This window comes from Carcharhinus amblyrhynchos, chromosome 28, assembly GCF_965287045.1.
Source record: "Carcharhinus amblyrhynchos chromosome 28, sCarAmb.v2.hapA, whole genome shotgun sequence".
Classification (NCBI taxonomy): Eukaryota; Metazoa; Chordata; class Chondrichthyes; order Carcharhiniformes; family Carcharhinidae; genus Carcharhinus; species Carcharhinus amblyrhynchos.
Window position 1 is genome coordinate 35418723 of NC_137351.1, and position 22630 is coordinate 35441352.

Below are 22630 nucleotides of genomic sequence, written 5' to 3' on the forward strand. Positions count from 1 at the left end.
AGATAAATGCAAGATGATGCATCTTGGTAGACTGAACCAGGGCAGGACTTACTCAGTTAATGGTAGGGCACTGGGGAGAGCTACAGAACAAAGATCTAAGGGTACAAGTTCATAGCTCCTCACACACACCTACACTGGCTTGTGCACACCCATCGACAAGAGCACCTGACAAAACATGGACATCTACTAAAAGACACACAAGCACCACACGAGGTTTCTAAACAATAAAGGAAATAAGTTGTGTTTTAACAGTTTGTTCCAACAGGGAGAACATGGGATCACCATTTTAAGTTATATAAAGCTGATCTAGATCAGATGTCAAGAGACAGTTCTTTCCCCAAATATAGTGAAGGTCAGAATAGGCTTGTGAGATTTGCTGAATTATTTCAACTCGGGTTGGACATGGGCTGGTCATCACCTCATTCAAAGTGGCTTTTACAGGGATTTCAGGGCCAGAGTGACTTGCTGGACCAATATCGATTGGTGAGATGGACAATCATTTCTCCTCCAAATGAGCCTGTGCTTTTATCTGGTTTTTCACCTCTCGCAAGAGATCACAGGGTTTTAGAAGGAGTGAGCTATGTGTATTGTGTGTGGCAGGCATTGTGGATCAGAGGGTTCTTGACATTGTTCATGCATACTCACAGGTGTCTTCAATATACATTGTCTGACGTAGAGACATCTTTTCCTATAAAGGTATGACTGCTTCATCAAAACAGGACGTTGTACATTTATTATATATCAAGATGAAGAAAATAAATACATTTTAGTCATTTCACAGCCAGAATCTCAAACATATTTAAAGCTTTTAATCTTTCGCCAAAATAAAATAAACTCAGACATTTTGATATTTAAAAGCAAGGAATGTTCACGTTACACAACTATTTACTGCCACTATCCATGTCCATTCTCAGACATCCTCATTGGCTGGGCTGCCATTTATAAGGATGGCATCATTCATAGCTGTCAACTTCATCAAGTTTTAGTTAAAATCAAAATAATAATTTTGAGAGATCTGATTCTTTTCATTAATAAAAAGTGAATCCTGAAAATCAGGTGTGCCTAAAGATTAATCAAAGCAGAATAAAATCACAACTTGACCAGCTTCGGTAACAGGATAGTGCATCGCCAACTGTGGTCAGTGCTGACTCTAGGAGTGGCCATTGACCGACCTTTAACCTCATGCCCCAGAAGATGGTCCCCTCCGACCTGGTCTCCAGCTACAAGAACCTCCACCATCTCCCGTCAGAGGATTAAAACCTACAAAATCCAACAAACCATCTTTGTTATTTCAACATTTTAATCAGAAAAGCACATTCTGTAATTCATCCATTTGACTCGTTCACCAGGAGGACCTGTTGTCCAAACTGGTAGATATTGGTCCTGCTCCTTGGAGAGATCCTACATTTAAAGGAGGGATGCAGAGATAAACCAGGGAGCTGACCAGCGAGTCTCATGTCAATGGCAGGGAAACTAGTAGAGAAACCTCTGAAGGAGAGCATCCATCTCCAATTGATTAGGGATAGTCAGCATGGCTTTGTTAGAGAGAGGGTAATGCCTAACAAAGGAGCTGACTAGGTGTGTAGACAAGGATAGTAGAGTCGGTGTAGTTTATATGGATTTCAGCAAAGCCTTTGACAAGATCCCACATGGGAGAGTTGTAAAGAAGTTAAATTCACATTGGATACAGGGTAATTTGATAATGTGGATTCAAAATTGGCTCAGCTACAGGAGGCAGAGGGTGATAAAATGCTGCTTTAATGACTGGAAGCCAGTGTCCAGTGGTGTACCACAGGGATCTGTGTTGGGCTCCCTATTATTCTTCATTTATATAAATGACATTGATAACCATGTGATGGGCAGAATTAGTAAGTTTGCAGATGACACAAAGATTGGCTGGGTAGCTAAGTGAGGTGGAGTGTCTAGGGCTACGAGAGAGATAGAATAGTCAAATGGGCAGATAAATAGCACATGGAATTTTACCCTGAAAAGTGTGAGGTAATACACTTTGGAAGGAATACTCTGACCAGAAGGTATTCAATGAATGCTAAGACATGAGGAAGTTCTGTGGAACAAAAGGACTGTGGCGTGTTTGTCCACAGATCTCAGACACAGGGCGTGTTAGTAGGCTGATGAAAAGACATATGGGGGTGCAGAGCAGATTCACCAGGGTGCTGCCTAGGATGGAAAATTTAAATGATGAAAAGAGGTTATACAAGCTCGGATTGTTTTCGTTGGAGCAGAGAAGACTGAGGGGCGACATGATCGAGGTGACCTCAATCTCTGCACACACAGACCCGCCCGCACACACACAGACCCGCCCGCTCACAGTCTCCGCACACACACAGACCCGCCCGCTCACAGTCTCCGCACACACACAGACCCGCCCGCTCACAGTCTCCGCACACACACAGACCCGCCCGCTCACAGTCTCCGCACACACACAGACCCGCCCGCTCACAGTCTCCGCACACACACAGACCCGCCCGCTCACAGTCTCAGCACACACACAGACCCGCCCGCTCACAGTCTCCGCACACACACAGACCCGCCCGCTCACAGTCTCCGCACACACACAGACCCGCCCGCTCACAGTCTCCGCACACACACAGACCCGCCCGCTCACAGTCTCCACACACACACAGACCCGCCCGCTCACAGTCTCCGCACACACACAGACCCGCCCGCTCACAGTCTCCGCACGGAGAGACCCGCCCGCTCACAGTCTCCGCACACACACAGACCCGCCCGCTCACAGTCTCCGCACGGAGAGACCCGCCCGCTCACAGTCTCCGCACGGAGAGACCCGCCCGCTCACAGTCTCCGCACACACACAGACCCGCCCGCTCACAGTCTCCGCACACACACAGACCCGCCCGCTCAGTCTCCGCACACACACAGACCCGCCCGCTCACAGTCTCCGCGCACACACAGACCCGCCCGCTCACATTCTCCGCACACACACAGACCCGCCCGCTCACAGTCTCCGCACACACACAGACCCGCCCGCTCAGTCTCCGCACACACACAGACCCGCCCGCTCACAGTCTCCGCGCACACACAGACCCGCCCGCTCACAGTCTCCGCACACACAGACCCGCCCGCTCACAGTCTCCGCACACACAGACCCGCCCGCTCACAGTCTCCGCACACACACAGACCCGCCCGCTCACAGTCTCCGCGCACACACAGACCCGCCCGCTCACAGTCTCCGCACACACAGACCCGCCCGCTCACAGTCTCCGCGCACACACAGACCCGCCCGCTCACATTCTCCGCACACACACAGACCCGCCCGCTCACAGTCTCCGCACAGAGAGACCCGCCCGCTCACAGTCTCCGCACACACACAGACCCGCCCGCTCAGTCTCCGCACACACACAGACCCGCCCGCTCACAGTCTCCGCACACACACAGACCCGCCCGCTCACAGTCTCCGCACACACACAGACCCGCCCGCTCACAGTCTCCGCACACACACAGACCCGCCCGCTCACAGTCTCCGCACACACACAGACCCGCCCGCTCACAGTCTCCGCACACACACAGACCCGCCCGCTCACAGTCTCCGCACACACACAGACCCGCCCGCTCAGTCTCCGCACACACACAGACCCGCCCGCTCACATTCTCCGCACAGAGAGACCCGCCCGCTCAGTCTCCGCACACACACAGACCCGCCCACTCAGTCTCCGCACACACACAGACCCGCCCGCTCACAGTCTCCGCACACACAGACCCGCCCGCTCACAGTCTCCGCACACACACAGACCCGCCCGCTCAGTCTCCGCACACACACAGACCCGCCCACTCAGTCTCCGCACACACACAGACCCGCCCACTCAGTCTCCGCACACACACAGACCCGCCCGCTCACAGTCTCCGCACACACAGACCCGCCCGCTCACAGTCTCCGCACACACACAGACTCGCCCGCTCACAGTCTCCGCACACACACAGACCCGCCCGCTCACAGTCTCCGCACACACAGACCCGCCCGCTCACAGTCTCCGCACACACAGACCCGCCCGCTCACAGTCTCCGCACACACACAGACCCGCCCGCTCACAGTCTCCGCACACACAGACCCGCCCGCTCACAGTCTCCGCACACACACAGACCCGCCCGCTCACAGTCTCCGCACACACAGACCCGCCCGCTCAGTCTCCGCGCACACAGACCCGCCCGCTCACAGTCTCCGCACACACACAGACCCGCCCGCTCACAGTCTCCGCACACACACAGACCCGCCCGCTCACAGTCTCCGCACACACACAGACCCGCCCGCTCACAGTCTCCGCGCACACACAGACCCGCCCGCTCACAGTCTCCGCACACACACAGACCCGCCCGCTCACAGTCTCCGCACACACACAGACCCGCCCGCTCAGTCTCCGCGCACACAGACCCGCCCGCTCACAGTCTCCGCACACACACAGACCCGCCCGCTCACAGTCTCCGCACACACACAGACCCGCCCGCTCACAGTCTCCGCACACACACAGACCCGCCCGCTCACAGTCTCCGCACACACACAGACCCGCCCGCTCACAGTCTCCGCGCACACACAGACCCGCCCGCTCACAGTCTCCGCACACACACAGACCCGCCCGCTCACAGTCTCCGCACACACACAGACCCGCCCGCTCACAGTCTCCGCACACACACAGACCCGCCCGCTCAGTCTCCGCGCACACAGACCCGCCCGCTCACAGTCTCCGCACACACACAGACCCGCCCGCTCACAGTCTCCGCACACACACAGACCCGCCCGCTCACAGTCTCCGCACACACAGACCCGCCCGCTCACAGTCTCCGCACACACAGACCCGTCCGCTCACAGTCTCCGCACACACACAGACCCGCCCGCTCACAGTCTCCGCACACACACAGACCCGCCCGCTCACAGTCTCCGCACACACACAGACCCGCCCGCTCAGTCTCCGCGCACACAGACCCGCCCGCTCACAGTCTCCGCACACACACAGACCCGCCCGCTCACAGTCTCCGCACACACACAGACCCGCCCGCTCACAGTCTCCGCACACACAGACCCGCCCGCTCACAGTCTCCGCACACACAGACCCGTCCGCTCACAGTCTCCGCACACACACAGACCCGCCCGCTCACAGTCTCCGCACACACACAGACCCGCCCGCTCACAGTCTCCGCACACACACAGACCCGCCCGCTCACATTCTCCGCACACACAGACCCGCCCGCTCACAGTCTCCGCACACACACAGACCCGCCCGCTCACAGTCTCCGCACACACACAGACCCGCCCGCTCAGTCTCCGCGCACACAGACCCGCCCGCTCACAGTCTCCGCACACACACAGACCCGCCCGCTCACAGTCTCCGCACACACACAGACCCGCCCGCTCAGTCTCCGCACACACACAGACCCGCCCGCTCACAGTCTCCGCACACACACAGACCCGCCCGCTCACAGTCTCCGCGCACACACAGACCCGCCCGCTCACAGTCTCCGCACACACACAGACCCGCCCGCTCACAGTCTCCGCACACACACAGACCCGCCCGCTCACAGTCTCCGCACACACACAGACCCGCCCGCTCACAGTCTCCGCACACACACAGACCCGCCCGCTCAGTCTCCGCGCACACAGACCCGCCCGCTCACAGTCTCCGCACACACACAGACCCGCCCGCTCACAGTCTCCGCACACACACAGACCCGCCCGCTCACATTCTCCGCACACACACAGACCCGCCCGCTCACATTCTCCGCACACACAGACCCGCCCGCTCACAGTCTCCGCACACACACAGACCCGCCCGCTCACAGTCTCCGCACACACACAGACCCGCCCGCTCAGTCTCCGCGCACACAGACCCGCCCGCTCACAGTCTCCGCACACACACAGACCCGCCCGCTCACAGTCTCCGCACACACACAGACCCGCCCGCTCACAGTCTCCGCACACACACAGACCCGCCCGCTCACAGTCTCCGCACACACACAGACCCGCCCGCTCACAGTCTCCGCACACACACAGACCCGCCCGCTCACAGTCTCCGCACACACACAGACCCGCCCGCTCACAGTCTCCGCACACACACAGACCCGCCCGCTCACATTCTCCGCACAGAGAGACCCGCCCGCTCACATTCTCCGCGCACACACAGACCCGCCCGCTCAGTCTCCGCGCACACAGACCCGCCCGCTCACAGTCTCCGCACACACAGACCCGCCCGCTCACAGTCTCCGCACACACACAGACCCGCCCGCTCACAGTCTCCGCACACACACAGACCCGCCCGCTCACAGTCTCCGCACACACACAGACCCGCCCGCTCAGTCTCCGCGCACACAGACCCGCCCGCTCACAGTCTCCGCACACACAGACCCGCCCGCTCAGTCTCCGCACACACACAGACCCGCCCGCTCACAGTCTCCGCACACACACAGACCCGCCCGCTCACAGTCTCCGCACACACACAGACCCGCCCGCTCACAGTCTCCGCACACACACAGACCCGCCCGCTCACAGTCTCCGCACACACACAGACCCGCCCGCTCACAGTCTCCGCACGGAGAGACCCGCCCGCTCACAGTCTCCGCACACACACAGACCCGCCCGCTCACAGTCTCCGCACGGACTCGCCCGCTCACAGTCTCCGCACACACACAGACCCGCCCGCTCACAGTCTCCGCACACACACAGACCCGCCCGCTCACAGTCTCCGCACACACACAGACCCGCCCGCTCACAGTCTCCGCACACACACAGACCCGCCCGCTCACAGTCTCCGCACACACACAGACCCGCCCGCTCACAGTCTCCGCACACACACAGACCCGCCCGCTCACAGTCTCCGCACACACACAGACCCGCCCGCTCACAGTCTCCGCACGGAGAGACCCGCCCGCGCACACACAGACTCGCCCGCTCACAGTCTCCGCACACACACAGACCCGCCCGCTCACAGTCTCCGCACAGAGAGACCCACCCGCTCCGTCTCCGCACACACACAGACCCGCCCGCTCACAGTCTCCGCACGGACTCGCCCGCTCACAGTCTCCGCACACACACAGACCCGCCCGCTCACAGTCTCCGCACACACACAGACCCGCCCGCTCACAGTCTCCGCACACACAGACCCGCCCGCTCACAGTCTCCGCGCACACACAGACCCGCCCGCTCACAGTCTCCGCGCACACACAGACCCGCCCGCTCACAGTCTCCGCACACACAGACCCGCCCGCTCAGTCTCCGCACACACACAGACCCGCCCACTCACAGTCTCCGCACAGAGAGACCCGCCCGCTCAGTCTCCGCACACACACAGACCCGCCCGCTCAGTCTCCGCACACACACAGACCCGCCCGCTCACAGTCTCCGCACACACACAGACCCGCCCGCTCACAGTCTCCGCACACACACAGACCCGCCCGCTCACAGTCTCCGCACACACACAGACCCGCCCGCTCACAGTCTCCGCACGGAGAGACCCGCCCGCTCACAGTCTCCGCACACACACAGACCCGCCCGCTCACAGTCTCCGCACGGAGAGACCCGCCCGCTCACAGTCTCCGCACACACACAGACCCGCCCGCTCAGTCTCCGCACACACACAGACCCGCCCGCTCACAGTCTCCGCACACACACAGACCCGCCCGCTCACAGTCTCCGCACACACACAGACCCGCCCGCTCACAGTCTCCGCACACACACAGACCCGCCCGCTCACAGTCTCCGCACACACACAGACCCGCCCGCTCACAGTCTCCGCACACACAGACCCGCCCGCTCACAGTCTCCGCACACACACAGACCCGCCCGCTCACAGTCTCCGCACACACAGACCCGCCCGCTCAGTCTCCGCACACACACAGACCCGCCCGCTCGTTCCTCTGTACAGGAACATTGATCTTCGAAGCTGAATCAGAATCAGACTCCATTCCTGCTGATCCACATCATCACCTGGAGATAACTGTTCTCCCATTGCCTGCTGATGTAATAATTGTTATTCACAACTTGGCAGCTTTTACGCAGCTCTATGCCAATTTAAACGGATATGTTAGAAATATTTTGTTTCATTTCAGCAGCTTTAAAATATTGGTGTGTGTATTTTTCCTGAATAGAGTGTCTAATGTGAACAATGACCGTCAGCACTTACCAGCTCGCAGAGGCTTCTTCTCAGACTTGGGCTTTGCTGTACTCATTGTGGTGAATTCTGACTCCTGATTTAAACAAAAATAAAGAAATTAGTGCTGTTATATTAGCACTGCCAATCCAGATTAGAAAGCAGCCATTATAAACATCTGACTCATAAATAATGACAAAACATAACAAGATCACATTACAGGATGTGGGCCTGTCCTCTTCCGGGAGCTTTTCCCTTCTTGCATATTTTCCCAAGCTTCAATTTTCTCTCTCCTTTTCTCTTCTTCAATCTGCAACGTAATAACAAGAACGTCACACAACAACCATTGCACCACAATTGTTTATTCTTCATTTCTTCCTTACTCTCATACTCTATTCATAAAACCTTAGTATAGGGGCATAACTATAAGGTTCATGGTGGGAGATACAGGAGGGATGTCCAAGGTAGATTCTTCACTCAGAGAGTGGTTGGGGTGTGGAATGCACTGCCTGCTGTGATAGTGGAGTTGGACACTTTAGGAACTTTCAAGCGGTTATTGGATAGGCACATGGAGCACTCCAGAATGATAGGGAGTGGGACAGCTTGATCTTGGGCTTGGACATAGCTCGGCACAACATTGAGGGCCGAAGGGCCTGTACTGTGCTGTAATGTTCTATGTTCGAAAAGCCAAATTGTGATTATAACACCAGTACTGATCTGTGCACTGACCGAGTCCTTCAGTTTCTCCGCCTTTTCCGTTGCCTTTGCAATTTTAAACCAGTTGCAATTTTAGACCAGTTAGTTTTACTTCAGTGAGGGGCAAGATATAAGAATCAATCCTGAGAAACTGGATAAACTGTCACTGACATGAACTAACCAGCAATAATCAGCATGGCTTTGTTAAGGGAAGGTCATGCTTTACAAATTTGATTGAATTCTTTAACTGACAGGGTGGATCAATAAAAGTAGTGCAGTGGATGTTGTCTACATGGATTTTAGCAAGGCCTCTGACAAGGTTCCACATGGCAAACTGGTCAAAAGAAGTAAAAGCTTATGGGATACAGGGTAAGGTGGTGAATTTGACCCAAAGTTTGCTTAGTAACAGGAAATAAAGGGTAACAGTCGATGGCTGCCCTTGCAATTGGAAAGCTGTTTCAAGTGGTGTTCTGCAGGAATTGGTGTTTGCACACTTGCTGTTTTATATATTAATGATTTGAATTTGAACCTGGAGGCACAATTTCAAAATTTGTAGATGACAAAACATGGCCATTTAGTGGATAATGTATTTGATTTGTCACATGTATTAGTATTGTGAAAAGCATTGCTTTTTTGCATGCTAGACAAAGCATAACCATACATAGGGAAGGAAAGAGTGTGTAGGATGTGGTGTTACAGTCATTGCTGGGGTGTTGAGAAAAATCAACTTAATGCAAAGTAAGTGCATTCAAAAGCCTGATGGCAGCAGAGAAGAAACTATTCTTGAGTCAGTTGGTACATGTCCTCAGACTTTTGTATCTTTTTCCCAACTGAAGAAAGCGAGAGAATGTCCAGGGTGCGTGGGGTCCTCGATCATGCTGGCTGCTTGGCCGAGGCAGCGGGAAGTGTAGACAGAGTCAATGGATGGGAGGATGGTTTGAGTGATAGACTGAGCTTCATTCACAACCCTTTGTAGTTTATTGCAGTCTTGGGCAGAACAGGAGCCAGATCAGGCTGTGATACAACCAGAAAGAATGCTTTTGATGGTGTATCTGTAAAAGTTGGTGAGAGTTGTAGCGGACATACTAAATTTCCTCAGTCTCCTGAGAAAGTAGATGCATTAGTGGGCTTTCTTAACTCCTCATGGAGGGACCAGGACAGGTTGATGATGATCTGGACACAAAGACTTGAAGCTCTCGACCATTTCTACTTCATCCCATTGATGTGGAGAGGGGACATGTTCTCCACTACGCTTCCTGAAGTTGGTGACTTTTTTTTTGTTGACATTGAGGGAGAGATTATTGTCATCACACCAGTTCACCAGGTTCTCTATCTCATTCCTGAACTGTGTATCGTCACTGTTTAAGATCTGACTCACAACAGCAAACTTGAAAATCGAGTTGGAGGGGAATTTGGCCGCACAGGCATGAGTGTAGCAGGGGGCTGAGGACACAGCCTTGTGGGGCACTGGTGTGGAGGTGATCCTGTTGCCTATCCTTACTGATTGTGATCTGTGGGTTAGAAGTCTAGGATCCAGTTACAGAGAGAGGAGTTGAGCCCAGGCCATGGAGATGAGTTTCGTGGTGTTGAAGGCTGAGCTGTAGTCAATAAATAGGAGTCTGGCATAAATATCTTTTGTTATCTAGGTGTTCCAGGGTGCAGTGCAGAGCCAGGGAGATCTGCTGTGGACCTGTTGTGGCGGTTGGTGAACTGTGGTAGATCCAGGCAGTCTGGTAGGCAGGAATTGCTTCGTGCCACTGACAAACCTTTTGAAGCACTTCATAATGATGGCCGTCAGAGCCACCAGACAATAGTCATTAAGGCTGACTTTTCTTCAGTACTGGGACGATGGCCGTCATCTTGAAGCAGGTAGGGACCTCAGACTGGAGTAGAGAGAGAGGTTAAAGATGTCCCCGGACATCTGGACCAGTCGCTTTCTGTAGGTTGACTTCTGAGAAGGCCACTCCAATATCAGCAATGGTGACCTCAGATACAGATTCGTACAAACTTTCGGGATGGAGGGCATGCTCTCGCTGACCTCTTGCTCAAAACAGGCACGGGATGCACTGAGCTCATCGGGGAGGGGGTGCAGCAGAGCTGGTGATTTTCCCTGCCTTCACCTTGTAAAGGAAAGCTGGAAGCTCCGAGCTGATGTAATTGGGTTGGTGGAGTGGGCATGAAAGTGGCAGATGGGCGTTCAACTCTGGTAAGTGTGAAGTAATGCATTTGGAGAGTTCAAACAGTAAAAGGGAATATACTGAGAGGGACAGAAAAAGTGAGAAATCTTGGTGTGTAAATGACAGGTCCCTAAAGGTAACAGTGCAGGCAGACAAAGTTGTAAAGAGCGCATATGGAATGTTCTCCTTCACTGGCAGGAGTATATAACGGTGAAACTGTAAAGTCACTGGTGAGGCCACAACTGGACTAATGCAGTTTGGTCACCGTATTACAGGAAGGGTGTAATTGCTCTGGAGAAAGTGCAGAGGAGATTTACTAGAAAGTTGCCAGGGCTGGAGAACTGTAGCTACGAGGAGAGATCGGAACAGAGAAGGCTGAGGGGTGACACAATCCAGGTGTGCAAAATTGTGAGGGGAGAGTAGACCTGCTTCCCTTGGCAGGAAGTCCAAAAACCAGGGGACATAGATTCAGATAAGTGGCAGCACATGTAGAGGGGACATGAGGAAAAACATTTTAACACAGTGGTGTTTGTCTGGAATTCGCTGCCTGAGTTGGTGGTGGAGGCAGAGACTCTAAACTTTGTTTGAAAAGTATTTGGAACTGCATCTTAAATGCTGTAAACTACAGGGCTGTGGGCTGGGTGCAGGGAGATGGGATTAGAAAGGGCACGGGGGTGTATTTGGGTCAGCATGGACAGGATGGGACAAATAGCCCCCTTCTATGCTATATCAGTTCTATGGCTTTATCCATCAAAGTCCATTTCAAAAGCCAGAATTGACTTTGCTGACACTAGTCTTTCAGTCTGTGTTCTCCAACATGGCCAAGCACAACAACTCACTGTTAAACCAAACTTTCTCCTCAGCTCCCCCACTACCCCCCCCCCCCCTCTCTCTCTCTCTCAGGACCTTCCTGCTAACCAAAACATTTTTGTGTCTTTGGTAAATTTTGAAAATGTGTTTCCTTGTACTGAAAGGATCAGCCACCTGTACCGGGTCAATCACTTCACCAGCAGTTTCTCAGTGATTCTCGGCACCCTTACCTCTCTCTGCTTTTCTCGGTATTTAGCTGCCTGTGCATCCAGCTCCTGTTGCATCCGTTTACGAGCAGCATCCATCGCTTCCTGCCGTCTCAGAATTAATGATGGTTCTAATCTCAAACACAATCAAACAGTTCAATATGCTGTATACGTGAAGCAATTTATTCAAAAATGTACTTCCAGCTTTAATTCAGTAACAGGTTTTCTGACTGTCAATGTTACTCAAAGAACAAAACAGCCCGGGAAACAGGCCCTTCGGCCCAACGAGCCCACGCCGTCATTTTAACATCACCAGTCCCCCCCCCGCTCCACCCATGACCCTTATCTATGCTTACAGCATTCCACATTGAGGGAAACTAATTTAGGGACAATTTATTACCTCCAATCAGCCTAAGAGCACATCTTTGGGGTGTGGGAGGAAACCGGAGCACCCGGAGAAAACCCACGCAAGCACGGGGAGAATGCACAAACTCCCACAGACACCGGCCCAAATCCATGTGTCTGCACAGCAAACAGCGATAGTCACTGAGCTGTCATGTAGTCTACTGTACAAATAGCAAACACTCATAGCACAGGTAATCTCTGCCTTCTTTGAACTCGGTCAAAGATAATTAAAACTCAGGAATTAAGATGACTTTTGATTCAACCACCCAAAAAGATTTTAAAGCCTCCCTCTTCACCCTAAATCCAATTGGTTCAGGAACTCTCTGCTGTATTGGTCACTCTATCATCCATCATAAAATGCAAGGCCAATTGCTAAAAAACAAAAAAAATCTGAAGACAGAAAATGGGGTGAAAATCATTGGATTCTGAAGATGAATCTTTGATCTCAGTTTCTATATCACTCTCTATTGAAAGGCCACACAGATTTGAAATGTTTCTCTTTCTCCACAGATGCTGCCCAAGCTGAGTTTGCCCAGAATATTCTGCTTCTTTATTGTTACCATTGTTTTACTTATATTGAAGCTAATTAACTCTTCCAGATTTAAATAGAAAGTGAGAAATAAAAGCAAAATACTGCGGATGTTGGAAAACTGAAATAAAAATAGGAAATGCAGGAGAAAGCTCAGCAGGTCCGAGAACATCTATACATTTGGACAAGGACTGTATCAGTATGAGTCATAGCAAATGGTGCTGATGACTGCACATCTCTACTTTTGACCTTATGACGGAGGCAAGATCGTAGCTGAAGATGGTTGGGCCTAGGACACTGAGCACTCCTGCAGTGATGGGACCTGCATTCGATTCCCGGCTTGGGTCACTGTCTGTGTGGAATTTACACATTCTCCTCGTATCTGCATGGGTTTCCTCCGAGTGCTCCGGTTTCCTCCCAGTCCAAAGATGCATGGGTTAGGTTGATTGGCTATGCTAAAATTGCTCCTTAGTGTCCTGTGATGTGTAGGTTCGAGGGATTAGCGGGTAAATATGTAGAGATATGGGGGTAGGGCCTGGGTAGGGTTGTGGTCGGTGCTGACCCTCTTTCAGCACTGTAGGGTTTCGATGACTCTACGAATCATCCAGTCCGCACTTCTGGCTTGTTAGACTGTTACAAACGATGCAACCTTACCTTTTGCACTGATGTGCTGGGCTCTTCCATTGTTGGGAATGAGGGAATTTGTTGAGTGTCCACCTCTAGTGAATTGTTTAGTTATCCATCGCCATTCGTGGCTGGATGTGGCGGAACTGCAGAGCTTAGACCTGATCCATTGGTCGTGGGACCACCTAATTCTACTACTTGCTGCTTTTTCCATTTGGCACACAAGTAGTGCTGTGTTATAGCTTCATCAGGCTAACAACTCACTTAAAGTATGCCTGGTAACCCCAGCATGTCCCCCTGCACTCTCCATTGAACCAGGGGTGATCCCCTGGCTTGATGGTAATGGTTGAGTGGGGGATATGCCGGGCCATGAGGTTGCAGATCGTGCTGGAGTACAATTCCGCTGCTGTTTGATGGCCCACAGCGCCTCATGGATGCCCAGTTTTGAGTTGCTATCTCGGTTTGAAATCTATCCCATTTAGCTCGGCAGTAGTGTCACACAACACGATGCAGAGTATTCTCAATGTGAAGAGGAAACTTCTTCTCCACAAGGACTTTGTGGTGCTCACACCTACTGATAGTGCCATAGTGCCATGGACAGAGATGCATCTGTGGCAGGGAGGTTGGTGAGGATGAGGTCAAATATGTTTTTCTCAGCACCTGCCGCAGTCCCAATCTGGCTGTGATGCCCTTTAGGACACAGCCAGCTCAGTGTGTGGCGGTATTACTGAGCCACTCGGTGATTGAGATCCTCACCCAGAATGCTTTCTAAACCCTCACCATCCTCAATACTTCTCCACGTAGTGTTTAATATGGAGGAGTCCTGATTCATCAGCTGAGGAGGAGATTGGCAGTAATTGGAAAATCAGCAGGAGGTTTCTTCGCTCATGGGGTCCAGAGTCAATGTTGAGAACTTCCAGGGCAACTCCCTCCCAACTGTATACCACCACTGCTGGGTCTACACTGCCAGTGAGACAGGACATATCCAGAGATTCAGCCACCTTGCTGTGGATCTGGAGTCCAGACCAGGTAAGGAAGGAAGATTTCCTTCCCTGAAGGATATTAGTGAACCATTTGGAATTTTTTTTTACAACAATCGACAATGATTTCACCATCAGCATTACTGAGTTGATTACCAGCTGCTGTGATGGGATTTGAACCATGTCCTCGGAGCAATAACCTGGGATGGGGGCGGGGGGGGGGCGCGGTTATTGTCCGTCAACATTACCACTGCTTCCAACCCCCACCTGATTCTGCTCAAATTGCAAAGTTACAAATTCATAAAATAATTCAGAAGTACATGACTGATCCCAATCTCAAATCTATTATTTCAAAATGACAAGTTCAAAACATTCAGAAAGATCCAGTGCTGACAAAAGCAACATCTACTCAGAAATGGAAATAAACTTTGTACCAAGCTGGGCCTCTGAAGCCTGGGTCCGCTTGTGGCTTCTTGACTGCAGCATCCTATTGATTCTCTGCATAAGAAAATAGACGGCAATGGAGCAGAAGAGGATGTACCAGCCATATTCAGACAGGACGTGCAGCACCTGTGTCGCTGAAAGAAAACAAAATAAATTACAAACACTGTACCCAGCCGTGAAAAGGTACAAACACCCGATCTCGAGTCCGCACAGTACAGGCTTCCTGCAGCTGTCAGTTTGCTCAGATCTGCAACTTCCGCAGTATCCCTGCAGGTGAACATAAGAACATAAGAAATAGGAGCAGGAGTAGGCCATCTAGCCCTTCGAGCCTGCCCCGCCATTCAATAAGATCATGGCTGATCTGTTGTGGCTCAGTTCCACATTCCCACCCTCTCCCCATAACCCTTAATCCCCTCGCTTATCAAAAACCCATCAACCCGTGTCTTAAAAATATTTAGCGAGGCAGCCTCCACCACCTCAACGGGCAGAGAATTCCAGAGATTCACCACCCTTTGAGTGAAGAAGTTCCTCCTCAACTCTGTTCTAAACCGTCCCCCCTTTATCTTGAGGCTGTGCCCCCTAGTCCTACTATCCTTTCTGAGTGGGAAGAGTCTCTCCACCTCTATCCTATCCATCCCATTCATCATCTTATATGTCTCAATGAGATCTCCCCTCATTCTTCTAAACTCTAACCAGTACAAGCCTAGTTTATTCAGCCTCTCCTCATAGCTCAACCCCCTCAACTCCGGCATCAGCCTAGTAAACCTCCTCTGCACTCCCTCCAAGGCTAAAATATCCTTGCGTAAGTACGGCGCCCAAAACTGCACACAGTACTCCAGCTGCGGCCTCACCAATGCCCTATACAGCTGCAGCAAGACCTCCCTACTTTTATATTCAATCCCCCTCGCTATGAAGGCCAGCATCCCATTCGCCTTCCTGACCACCTGCTGCACCTGCAGGCTGGGTTTTTGCGACTCATGCACAAGGACCCCGAGGTCCCTCTGCACCGCCGCCTGCTGCAGTTTTTCGCCACGTAAGTAATAGTCCTTCCTACCATTATTCCTACCAAAGTGGACCACCTCGCACTTGCCAACATTAAATTCCATTTGCCATTTCCTGGCCCATTCGCCCAGCCTATCTAGATCCTTCTGCAGACTCTCCACACCCTCCGCACAATTTGCCTTTCCACCAATTTTGGTGTCATCAGCAAATTTCGACACCCTACACTCGGTTCCCTCCTCCAGATCATCTATATAAATGGGAAATAGCTGAGGCCCCAGCACCGACCCCTGGGGCACTCCACTAGTCACCGTCCGCCAATCCGAATAGCACCCATTGACCCCCACTCTCTGCCTCCTATTTGACAACCAATCCTCTATCCACGCTAACACCCTACCCCAACTCCATGCCCCCTGACCTTCTGTAATAACCTCTTGTGAGGTACCTTGTTAAACGCCTTCTGAAAATCCAGAAAGACCACATCCACCGGCTCTCCTCTATCCACCGCCCTAGACACATCCTCATAGAACTCCAGTAAATTTGTCAGACACGACTTCCCTTTAAGGAAACCGTGTTGCGTCTGCTCTATCAAGCAGTTCCCCTCAAGATGCCTCGCTATTTCCTCCTTGATGACAGATTCTAACATTTTACCTACAACATTTTACGTTAAACTAACAGGCCTATAATTCCCCGCCTTTTGCCTGGCACCCTTCTTAAACAACGGCATAACATTAGCCGTTTTCCAATCTTCCGGCACTTCCCCAGAATCCAGCGACGTCTGGAAAATAACCTCCAAGGCATCCACTATCAGATCCGCCATTTCTTTCAGAACCCTCGGATGCATTCCATCCGGTCCTGGGGACTTGTCCACAATCAGCCCCTCCAGTCTGTCGAGCACCACCTCTCTAGTAACAGTAATGTCATCGAGACCCTCCAGCCCTACCACCTTTCCATCTCTAACATCCGGCAAATTATTCACGTCCTCCTCCGTGAAGACCGAAACAAAAAAGTTATTCAAGACCTCCGCCATATCCCCATCCCCTACCACTAAGTCCCCCTTCTCATCCTCTAAGGGACCAACATTCACCCTAGCCAGCCTCTTCCTTTTTATATATTTATAAAAACTCTTGCTATCCTTTTTTATATTAAGTGCTAGCCCAGCTTCATAGTTTCTCCTACCCTTCTTTATCAACTTCTTTGTCAATCTTTGTTGACATTTAAACCTCTCCCAATCCTCTTCTCGCCCACTACTCTTAGCTACTCTAAACGCCTCCGCTTTTAATTTAACACTTTCCCTCACCTCCTTCGTTATCCACGGCTTATTACCTCTCCTCCTACGGTCCTTTTTGACCATCGGAATAAATTTCCGCTGAGCACCAAGAAAGATCTCCTTAAAGATCCTCCACTGCTCCTCAGCAGACCTACCCTCCAACACGCTCCCCCAGTCCACATTCGCCAATTCTTCTCTCATCCTACCATACTCCCCTCTGTTCAAACAAAGGACGCGTGTCCGGGAACCCACTTTCTCCTCCTCCATCTGCACCAGAAACTCCACCATACAATGATCACTCTCCCCAAGAGGATCCTTCACCGCAAGGTCCCTAATTCTACCCGCCTCATTACATAACACCAGATCCAAGATAGCTCGCTCCCTTGTCGGCTCCAACACACACTGTTCCAGGAAACTATCCCAGCAGCATTCCAAGAACTCCTCCTCGAGCCCACCGCATCCAACATGGGTTAACCAATCAATATGCAGATTGAAATCCCCCATAACCACGGCCGTCCCATTCCTGCACGCCGCACTTATTTGTGCGTTAACAGCCCGCCCCACCTCCAGATCATTATTCGGGGGCCTATAGACCACACCCACTAGCGTCTTCCTCCAACACCAGGATTCCAGCTCCCAATCCCACCCCCTTCTGAATTTGGGATGAGAAAGTCCTCAAGACCTCTTAGTTTCTCAACTTATACGGACAAAGTGTTAGAGTAGATACACGCCCCAAGCCCACCCGCTGCCCCCACCCCCTGCTCTCCTTACCACCTCCTCCCCTACTCGCCCCACCCCATGTACTGGTATGGGCTGAATGGCCTGTTCCTGTGCCACAGTGACCCCATGACACACGATCGACACAAAATCTATACACAGAACACGTGTTATTGTACGAGATATTGATCTGAAAGTTACAGTCTGAGCCAAGAGCAGATACTCGGTTACACTGGATCCCAGTCACTCAGTAACTTGGATTGGTTAACCCTGACACAACTCGATCCCTGCAGAGCACCCTACCTCCCCCCCCCCCAACTCTGTGCATCTCCACCACCTACACCCCTCTCCATCCACACCCACCTCCCTCTCACACCCACACTCACTCTCTCTCCCACCCCCACCTTACCTTCCTTCTCTCCCACCCCCCAGCCCACCCTCTCTCCAACCCAACTCTTTCCCCCCTTCACTCACCCTCTCTCTCTTTCCCTCTTTCCCCACCCCAACGCTATACCATTCCCCTCCCCAACACACTCTCTCTCCCCCCCCATACCTGTCTCTCTCTACCCCCTCCCCCCTGTACCTGTCTCTCTCTACCCCCTCCCCCCGTACCTGTCTCCCCCTCCCCCCCCGTACCTGTCTCCCCCTCCCCCCCCGTACCTGTCTCCCCCTCCCCCCCGTACCTGTCTCCCCCTCCCCCCCGTACCTGTCTCCCCCTCCCCCCCCGTACCTGTCTCCCTCTCCCCCCCCTCCCCCCCCGTACCTGTCTCTCTCTCCCCCCCCTCCCCCCCCTGTACCTGTCTCTCTCTCCCCCCCTGTACCTGTCTCTCTCTCCCCCCCTGTACCTCTCTCTCCCCTCCTCCCCCCCCTGTACCTCTCTCTCCCTCCTCCCCCCCGTACCTCTCTCTCTCTCCCCCCCCCCCTCCCCCCCCGTACCTGTCTCTCTCTCTCCCCCCCCCTCCCCCCTGTACCTGTCTCTCTCTCCCCCCCCTCCCCCCTGTACCTGTCTCTCTCTCCCCCCCCCTCCCCCCTGTACCTGTCTCTCTCTCCCCCCCCTCCCCCCTGTACCTGTCTCTCTCTCCCCCCCCCTCCCCCCTGTACCTGTCTCTCTCTCCCCCCCCCTCCCCCCTGTACCTGTCTCTCTCTCCCCCCCCCTCCCCCCCTGTACCTGTCTCTCTCTCTCCCCCCCCTCCCCCCCCGTACCTGTCTCTCTCTCCCCCCCCCCTCCCCCCCGTACCTGTCTCTCTCTCCCCCCCCTCCCCCCCCGTACCTGTCTCTCTCTCCCCCCCCCTCCCCCCCCGTACCTGTCTCTCTCTCCCCCCCCCTCCCCCCCCGTACCTGTCTCTCTCTCCCCCCCCCTCCCCCCCGTACCTGTCTCTCTCTCCCCCCCCCTCCCCCCCCGTACCTGTCTCTCTCTCCCCCCCCCTCCCCCCCCGTACCTGTCTCTCTCTCCCCCCCCCTCCCCCCCCGTACCTGTCTCTCTCTCCCCCCCCCTCCCCCCCCGTACCTGTCTCTCTCTCCCCCCCCCCTCCCCCCCGTACCTGTCTCTCTCTCCCCCCCCCTCCCCCCTGTACCTGTCTCTCTCTCCCCCCCCCTCCCCCCTGTACCTGTCTCTCTCTCCCCCCCCCCCCCCCTGTACCTGTCTCCCTCTCCTCCCCCCTCCCCCCTGTACCTGTCTCTCTCTCCCCCCCCCCCCCCCTGTACCTGTCTCCCTCTCCTCCCCCCTCCCCCCTGTACCTGTCTCTGTCTCTCCCCTCCCCCCTGTACCTGTCTCTCTCTGTATTTCTGCTTCTTTTTCGGGCCCCTCCATTGCTGCACTTCCGGATCAAACTGAACTTCCGCTTCTCTGTCCAATCAGCGGCGGCGCTGACGTGTCCCAACCTTCAGGGAAAGTTCAGCGCCTTAAAAGGGCAACGTGTTTGGAGCGTGTGGACCCCACAGCTGGGCAGGGGCCTCAGTCTATAGTGTTAGTTTGGGGACATTCTCAAAACCCCTTCCTGTGCCACATCTCCCCCACCAACCCCGCAGACAAATAGCAGGACACAGGATATTCTACTGTGAAATGCTTCACCACATTCCTGATGGTGACAGAATCTGAGTAGTTATACAAGGAGATCATTCATCCTACTGTCTATATTCTGGCCTTCTGAAGGAACATTCATTACAGCCACTTCCCCACCTTCTCTCTGTCACCTCTGTTCCTTGAGGATCTCAAATGAACCCCACAGACCACTCTCGGGCAGTATGCTTGGCCTTTATTGCAAAAGGATTTGAGTACAGGAGTCACAGTGTCTTGCTGCAACTGTAAGAAGAGGTGAGACCTCATAGATCCCTACAGTGAAGAAAGAAGCCATTCGGCCCATCGAGTCTACACCGACAACAATCCCAGCCAGGCCCTATCCCATAACCCCATGTATTTACCCTGCTAATCCCCCTGACACTAACAGTCAATTTAGTGTGGGCAATCCATCTAACTACACGCAGACACAGAGAATGTCTGTGTGGAGTTTGCACAATCACCCAAGGCCAGGATTAAACCCAGGTCCCTGGCATTATGAAGCAGTGTCATTGGAGTATTGCGCACAGCCTTGATTTCTAAAGGGAGTTCAATGAAGGTTCACCAGATTGTTTCCTGGAATAGCAGCATTGTTCCATAACAACAAGGAACGGTATAGCACAGGAACAGGCCCTTCGACCTTCCAAGCCTGTACCGATCATGATGTCTGCCTAAACTAAAACCATATGCACTTAGAGTCCGTATCCTTCCATTCCCATCCTATTCATGAATTCGTCTAGTTGCCCTTTAAATGTCACTATCGTACCCGCTCACACCACCTCCCTGGGCAACACATTCCAGACATTCACCACCTTTTTGTAAAAAAACTTGCCTTGAGCTCCTGAGCTTTTCCCCATGCACCTTAAACCTATATCCCCGAGTACTTGACTTTTCTACCCTAGAACAGAGCATCTGACTATCCACTCTGTCCAAGCCACTCATTTTGTAAACCTCTATCAGGTCACCCCTCAACCTCTGTCATTGCAGTGAGAACAAACTGAGGTTATCCAACCTCTCCTTCTAGTTAATACCCTCCAGAACAGGCAACATCCTGGTAAACCTCTTCTGTACCCTCTCCAAAGCATCCACATCTTTCTGGTAGTGTGGCGACCAGAATTGTACACAATATCCTGGAATGAGGCCTAAGGTTCTGTACAGATGCAGCATGACTGGCCAATTTTTATACTCAATGTCCCGACCGATGAAGGCAGACATGCCGTTTCTTTCTTGACTACCTTATCCACCTCCATTGCAACTTTCAGCGATCGGTGGACGTACATGTCCAGATCCCTCTGCCTGTCAATACTCCCAAGGGTTCTATCATTTACTGTATAATTCCTACATCCATTGGACCTTCCAAGATGCATTATCTCACACATTAAACTCCACCCGCCATTTCTCTGCCCAAGTCTCCAGACTATATCTTCCTGTATCCTCTGACGATCCTCTTCACCATCCGAAACTCCATCAATTTTTGTGTCATTGCGAACTTGCTAATCGGACCAGCTACGTTTTACTCAGAATCATTTATATATACTGCAAACAACAAAGGTCCCAGAACTGATCCTGTGGAACACCATTAGCCACAGCCTTCCATTCAGAAAATCTCCCCTCTATTGCTATCCTCTGCCTTCTGTGGCCAAGTCAGTTCTGTATCCACCTTGCCAGCTCTCCTCTGATACCGTGTGACTTCATCTTTTGTACCAGTCTACCATGAGATACCTTGTCACTCCCACCTGTGTAAACCTGTCTCTAACTAATATCAGAGAGAGTGAGGAGAGTGGGGTGAGGATATTAACACAGTAAATGAGGAGCAGTGGGGACATTAATGTATTGTCAGTTTAGTTTAAACACTGCTGAATCATACTCATTAATCTGTGTTCATTACTCTTCTCACTGTATTCTGAGGTCATTACGATGCACCATTCGTACCCCTTCAACCTGTCTCCCCAGCAGCACTGACTCTCACCTCTCAAAAGCTGTCCTCTCCCCACTTTGATTTTATTCTTCATTTTGTCCAACAGCTTAACAAGAAGCTGTCTCTCTTCCTTTCAGTCCTTAAGGAAAGCTGCTCCAGCAATTTGCTGACATCAAAGCCAATCCGAGTCTCTCCACACCTTCCTGTTCCTCTGACCCCATTTCTTCTTCTAGTCCCATCCTTTGCTGTGTATTCACTGTACCCTCTGAACTGCCGCCTCTGATGCAGGACGTTCTGTAATCAGCAAAGGACTCCATCCTCACCTCAACAAATTTCAAAATCAGCACATTGCTGAACTCTTATTCCATCACCTCCATCTCTGGCCTGGCTAGTGTGGTGGTGCAGTGGTTAGTGCTGCTGCCTCACAGCAACAGGGACCCAGGGTCGATCCCAGCCTCATGTCACTGTCTGTATGGAGTTTGCACATTCTTCCCATGCCTGTGTGGGTTTCCTCCAGTGCTCCAGTTTCCTCCCACAGTCCAAAGATGCGTGGGTTAGGTGGACTGGCCATGCTAAATTGACCTGCGTGCCAGGGGAATTAGCAGGGAAATGAGGGTTACAGAAATAGGGCCTGGATGGGATTGTGGTCGGTACAGGCTTGAAGGGCTCCTTCTGTACTGTAGGG

The 22630-nt window shown here is 52.7% G+C and overlaps 1 protein-coding gene across 1 annotated transcript; it reads right to left on the reverse strand.

Moving 5' to 3' along the window:
* Positions 1-714: 714 nt before the first annotated feature.
* On the reverse strand, positions 715-19819 carry selenos (selenoprotein S). Its single transcript, XM_080214309.1, has 6 exons — positions 19739-19819; positions 14976-15119; positions 12028-12134; positions 8335-8424; positions 8148-8211; positions 715-1260 (listed from the first exon to the last, which is right to left on the reverse strand). Exons 1-6 carry the CDS (start codon positions 19779-19781, stop codon positions 1181-1183), a joined length of 528 nt encoding a protein of 175 aa, XP_080070435.1. The 5' UTR covers positions 19782-19819; the 3' UTR covers positions 715-1180.
* Positions 19820-22630: the final 2811 nt, after the last annotated feature.